This window comes from Ipomoea nil, unplaced genomic scaffold (genome assembly GCF_001879475.1).
Source record: "Ipomoea nil cultivar Tokyo-kokei standard unplaced genomic scaffold, Asagao_1.1 scaffold3030, whole genome shotgun sequence".
Classification (NCBI taxonomy): Eukaryota; Viridiplantae; Streptophyta; class Magnoliopsida; order Solanales; family Convolvulaceae; genus Ipomoea; species Ipomoea nil.
The window spans coordinates 6,578,406-6,584,905 of record NW_017619458.1 but is presented as its reverse complement, the minus strand read 5'-3'; the positions used below and the strand labels follow the sequence as shown (position 1 = coordinate 6,584,905).

The 6,500-nt window shown below is 42.9% G+C and overlaps 1 protein-coding gene across 1 annotated transcript; it reads right to left on the bottom strand.

The window, feature by feature from the left end:
- Positions 1 to 1,926: 1,926 nt before the first annotated feature.
- On the bottom strand, positions 1,927 to 3,042 carry LOC109163592. The gene has a single exon (XM_019312342.1). The coding sequence runs from the start codon at positions 3,040 to 3,042 to the stop codon at positions 1,927 to 1,929; it is 1,116 nt and encodes a 371-aa protein (XP_019167887.1).
- Positions 3,043 to 6,500: the final 3,458 nt, after the last annotated feature.

The following is a 6,500-nucleotide window of genomic DNA, read 5'->3' as shown; positions in this document are numbered from 1 at the left end:
CCCAGAATAGTAAAACGCCGGCGGGCAGCCGGCGGGTGACCCCTCACCCACCGGCTACCCGCTGGTTTGTACCCCACTTCAGGATCCCGGCTTCCCCGTTTGTTGTTCCCCCGACCCCTGTGGTGTCCCAACGGACACCGTCTATCGTGCCTATGTCTAGTTTGATTTTTGGGTACCGTTCGTAGGCCGTATGAGTTTTATATATTGCACGCTAGTTGAATTGGTATCCCGTTGACCTATGTGAAAGAAACATGAACCCCTTAGGAATATTCTTAGTATGTGAAGGATCACGCATAGGTTTTGTTATACGTTTCTCCCCCTTCCCAATGTGTTAATGTGGGTTGCATGTGCTTGCTATGTGTTATGTGTGCGTGTTACCCCGATTTGGTTGAGATCAATCGGGCTATACGGGCAGTCGGGTGGGCTGAGAACCATACCGGCTGTTAACCAGGCTGGTAGAGACCGGTCAGGTATATAAATATTATATAGGACAAAGGTCCACTATACGGGCAGTTGAATGGGTTGAGAACCATCCCAACTGTTAACCAGGCTAGTAGAGACCGGTCAGGTATATAAATATTATATAGGAAAAAGGTCCACTATACGGGCAGTTGAATGGGTTGAGAACCATCTCAACTGTTAACCAGGTTGGTAAAGACCGGTCAGGTATATAAATATTATATAGAGCTGCGGCTCATCGGTCGGTTGCGATCGACCCCTCCGTAGTGTGAGACGGGGCAGGGTGCTGCGGGGCCGTGTCAGAGCTATCTGCGCTGACCCTCATGTATGGGCATGCGATTGGTCCTGTGGCGCCAACAAAGTGTGCTATATGATGAGATGCGAGGGATTGATGATACGACTGTTATGGAAATGTGACCATAGGGCTCTTGCTAGTAATGCTTAATTGTGATTATTGGTTGTGCTTATCTATGACTGTAGACTGTGTGTACCCTATTTGTCGAGTCGGTTCCCTGATTTGAAAGGTAGAGTCTCTTAGGATATATCTTCATGCTTCGAAATGACTTTTCATATATCTATGTATATGTATATATATATATATATATATATATATATATATATATATATATATATATATATATATATATATATATGTATGTATTGTATTTCAACGCGTTGGAGTGGGTTACCAGCATCTCTCGCTGAACAGATATATTTGGCTTTCAGGCACAGAAGAATAAGTCACTGGAGCGCGCTAGATCTTGGAACGTAGAAGTAGATAGTTTCCCCTTTCGGCCTGCGTGCCATGTTATGCATTTACTTTATTCAGGATATTAGTTAGTTAGCCTGTGCACCTGAGTTCTCTAGCTCAGGTGTGGCATAGCACCCCGTACTCTTTATGTTGCGTTTTTGGGAATTAATGAGATTTCACCTTTATTTTATAAAGTTTTAAATGTCCTGAAAATCTGGGGTGTTACAACCACATCAGTACCTTGGTGATTAATGTCCCACACCATTAATCGTGCAATCCAGGTACAACCAATACTCACACATCATCATAGGAATCAATCAACGGATCACAATGAAGATATGAAACCATACTCAATCAACGAAGGATCACAATTCGACACCAACGATGATCAACACAAGTTATCATCCACAAGAGGAAAGAACAAACCACACACACTAGCATTTCAACATCAAACTAGCATGCTTATCAAACGGGTAAACCAAACATAGTTCCGAAGAACATACAAAACTCATCATGGTTCAACGAATCACAAGGTTGAACACTTAGCACGATTTAGATGACTCACAAGGGAGGTTGGGTTACAAGGAACATATGCAAGGCTACGGAATTAACACAAGCATGACCCATTTTAGAGATAAACAATTAACTCCACGTTTCACTTAAAATCAAAAGAACAAGGCAACAAGGCAATAGATGCACTCAAGATAAGGATAGGCTTAGGAAAAAGGGTTAGCTGCCATCTCGTCCTCAACCAACCCCTCCGTCTCAGCCTGGGATCGTCCCATCACAAACACACGACCCGAAGGTCTAGCTCCAGCTGCTCCTTGGCTTGAACTCCCTCCCGATGCTCCATTGGGTCCCGAGCTAGGTCGCAACGCCCTTTGGTTAGCTTGCTGGGGGCATACAGCAACCTTATGCCATCTCTTCCCGCATTTGAAGCATCGGAGTGCATACCCACTACAATCTTTTCCTGCATGCTCCTTTCCACACTTCCGGCACGCGAACGTCTTAGCTTGACTCCCGGGCTCCACTCGAGTTGGTCCTTGAGGTGGGGGAGGTGCGGTCTTGGCTCGGAAATCCTGCCTTGGCTTCTTGAAGTGGGAAGATCCACCACTCTCGGTCCTCTTTCTAGCAAGCTCAAACGATCCCCGTTGCAACTGTTGAACTCGGTACAGGTCAGCAGCACTCAGATAAACCTCTTTTAAGGTCTTCGGCTTGCTCACGGTTAAAGCCTTGCGAGCCTCGTAGTTCAAATTGGCTACGAACTTCTCAACTTTTGCGAGCTCGGTGGGGACAAGCATCCTAGCGAAGCGAGCGAGCTCCAAAAACCTCTTGTGGTACTCAACCACCGTCGAAGAACCCTGTTGGAGGTGAAGAAACTCCTCATACATAGCAGCTCGAACATGTGTCGGGTAGAACCGCTCTCGCATCCGGTCCTTCAAGGCCGTCCAGTCGAAGTCGGGCTCCTCAAGGCAAGCGGGTCCCTCATGCACCCACCACAAGTCAGCTTCATGGCTGAAGTAGAGCAATGCTAACTCCACTCGATGCTCCTCGGGGCACCCAACAACCGAGAAGATCTTGTCAAAGGTTCGCACCCACTCCTCAAGCACGACAGGGTCTTCCTCACCGGCAAACATCAGTGGTCTATGGCCCGATACAAGGCGTCCAACATCTCTATGCCCAGCAGGCTGTGGTGGCGGAGCAGGATGATTGTTGTGCAACAGAGCTTCACTGAGGGTCTGCATGGTCTGCGTGAGGTGTTGCAGATTCTGGGCTAGCTGTTCATTCGTTGGGGTCTTCGGTGTGCGAGCACGTTGACGAGGAGGCGCCATGGCAAAGCTTCTACAACAACAACACTGTTACGAAACAAAACAACAAGCAAGCAAGCAAACTATAAACAACACACAACTCACCGCGCGTCCTAAGAGTCCTAAATCCTAAACACTTAGATTCTTATGGTCATCTTAGGGTCTCAAACCACACTTAACCTCTTAAAAGTCTAGACTCTAGCATCCTAGGCTCTGATACCAACTGTAACACCCCCGATTTTCATGCCAATTTAAAGCTTAAATATGTAGGGCAAACTAACCAACATAACGTAAACATAAACACAACGAAAGTCTAATATAAAACCGGGAAAAGAAAGGAGTGTTATGTCACGATCACACCAACGTGAACGCACAGGCAAGAACCGAAATCATCAATCTAATATGTTCAACATTAGAGGCACAGAGGCCTAAAACACAATCTAAACTGTTCAGGGAAGCTAAACTATCCATGGCTAACGCTCTCGCCATCTACTCAGGACCTGTAAAGCACATAAAGAAAGGGGACGACGCCTGGTCAGCGAATATTGCTGCTAACCCATCAATACGCGTACAATAGCATATATAGATAGTTTAATACAAAACCATTTTCAAAACGGTATATAGTATATATCGGTTCAAAACCATAAAGAGAGAAGTCAACTGCAAAGACTCTAATTCACTCTCAACAAAGACGACGGGAAGCAACATCCCAAGACAACATCACAACAAGAACGACAACAACAATATCAAGTACAACTCGAGGTGTATTCTACTGATCACAAAGTAGAATACCACTCGACATGCTCAACAGAAGAGGATAAACAAACACACATTGGCAACACATGCCACTGTGACACTACATGTCACATGTTACAAATACCATGTTCCATATTCCATCCTAATGCCCGGTTCCAACCTTATGGCTACCCCTAACCTTATAACTAGTTCCAACCTTTACCTCCAGGACCCCTGTACTCCAAAGTCCAACCTTATGCCTCCGAGGACCGTCATCCCCACTCCGAAAATCTCCAACAAGTCCACCTATTCATAGTACACGAGGGTACCGTTAATTTCACGGCCTGAAGCCACCCGACACATGAGCCTGAAGCCCAAATCGCATGAGCCTGAAGCCCAATTACAACTCCATAATCACATCATGTCCACCACGAGGACCACATCTGTACCTTGGTGATTAATGTCCCATACCATTAATCGTGTAATCCAGGTATTTGCAGCCAATACTCACACATCATTATAGGAATCAATCAACGGATCACAACGAAGATATGAAAACATACTCATTCAAGGAAGGATCACAATCCGACCCAACGATGATCAACACAAGTTATCATCCACAAGAGGAAAGAACAAAACACACACACTAGCATTTCAACATCAAACTAGCATGCTTATCAAACGGGCAAACCAAACATAGTTTCGAAGAACATACAAGACTCATCATGGTTCAACGAATCACAAGGTTGAACACTTAGCATGATTTAAGACACCAAATCCTACATGGATTCCTACCATCATGTTCTAGACATACAAAACATCAAGAAGACACTCAAATAATCCCTTCGGGGATTTTCAACACCAAGTCCAAAACACCCAAAATCTCATAAAATACAACAATATGACTTGAATCCAAGAAATAGCCAAGCAATGGCATACAAGAATCCTAATATCAAGCTCTAGATATGCATTCTCACAAGACAATGCATCAAACCTCACATTTCATAATAAAAATCACATGTAGAAGTCAAGAAATCATCATACAAGTAAGAAAATAGATTTTGTAAAGCATGGGTTACCTCTTGTAGCCTAAACCTTCACTTTTCACACCTTTACAAGCTTCTATCAAGGCTCTCCTTCAACGTCTACTTCACAAACACACCAAAAGGCAACAAAGATTTCATCTTTAGAAAAAGACACCTTAAAAGGTACTAAAAACACTAAAGGACCAAAGATCTTACCCTCCTATATGCTCAAGAGTAAGAAAAGTTGAATCTTGGAGACCAACTTGAAGAATCTTGGAATGCCCAAACTAGGCTCGAAGAAGAAGCTAGCTAATTTCTAGAGAGAAGGAGGAGATTTTCTTTTTAGAGTGTTAGGGAAAAGAATGAAAGATGACTCTAGGTTAGCTTGGAATACAATCATGAGGTGAAAGGTCTTCTTTACCCTTACTAAGATGGAAAAGTGTAAGGATACAAGGTAACAATTCACAAGCTTAGAGTACAACTCATTGACTTGGATTGACTAATCAATTTCTAGTCCCCGACTATTGAATTTTCAAGATTTTAGGAATTAAACTATCATTTAAGCTAGGATTAATTACTTAATTAATCCTTAAATAGAATTTGGATTTACGGGGTGTCACATTCACCACCGCCCATCCAGCGGAACCTCACTTACCAACACAACAACGGAACTAGCAAGGCAGGATCTTCACCGCAACGAAGCCTAGCACATGATGCTTTCCACACACCGTCGCCACCGCCCGTCCAGCGGGACCCTAATTACAACACAACAACAACCTAGCAAGGCAGGGTCTTCACCGCAGCGAAGCCTTGCACACGGTGCTTACCATACACTGTTGCCACCGCCCATCTAGCTGAACCTTACTTACTCACACTACAACTGTAACACCCCGTGTTACGGCCTTCAATCCCGGATTAATTATTTAATTAATTCCGTTAATAATAATTAAAAAGGATTTAATTTGGTTAGGATTCCCTTGAATTAATTAATGTGGTCCACCATGGATTGTGGACCCTTGCCTAAACTAGAGTCTTAAGCCTATTAGGAATAAAGAGAGTAAACCTTTTACTAGTCAGATTCTAATTAGGAATCCCAGACCTATATATCTATTAGGAATAAAGAAAGTAGGCCTTTATTATTCAGATTATGATTAGGATTCCTGATTCTATAAATAGGGGATTAGAAAGCAATTAGACCCCTTACCACCCATAGTTATATTACACGAAAATATTCCAGGGAGATTTCCCACCACCAAGCCTAGGGAGATCAATCGGATGGAAATCTTAGAGAAGAACCTTAATAGCCAAGGGAGGATTAATTAAGGCTAAGAGGTAACCCATGTCTAAACAAAACCTATTTTCTTTGCTATAATCTTCTTCTTTGGCTCCTTCTCTATGCTTGTGTCTTGATAAATCTTTTATAATGATGATGATATGATCCTGATGATTGATGAGATGATCTTATGTGTTGATCTTGATGATTAGAAGAGGATCTTGATAATTGTGTGATGTTCTTGATAAATCTTGATATTCTTGGTTTTAAAGATAAACAATGATTTTGATGATTTGAATATGATTAGAGCCCTAGGTTAAATTGGGGATCTCATATTGTGATATTCTGGATATAATTGGGTGGGATTTCGCATGTTCGGGTGTTATTTATGCTTAGAAGTCATGTTAGGATATGCTCAATATGATTCTTGGTTTTGATCCATTATTTGA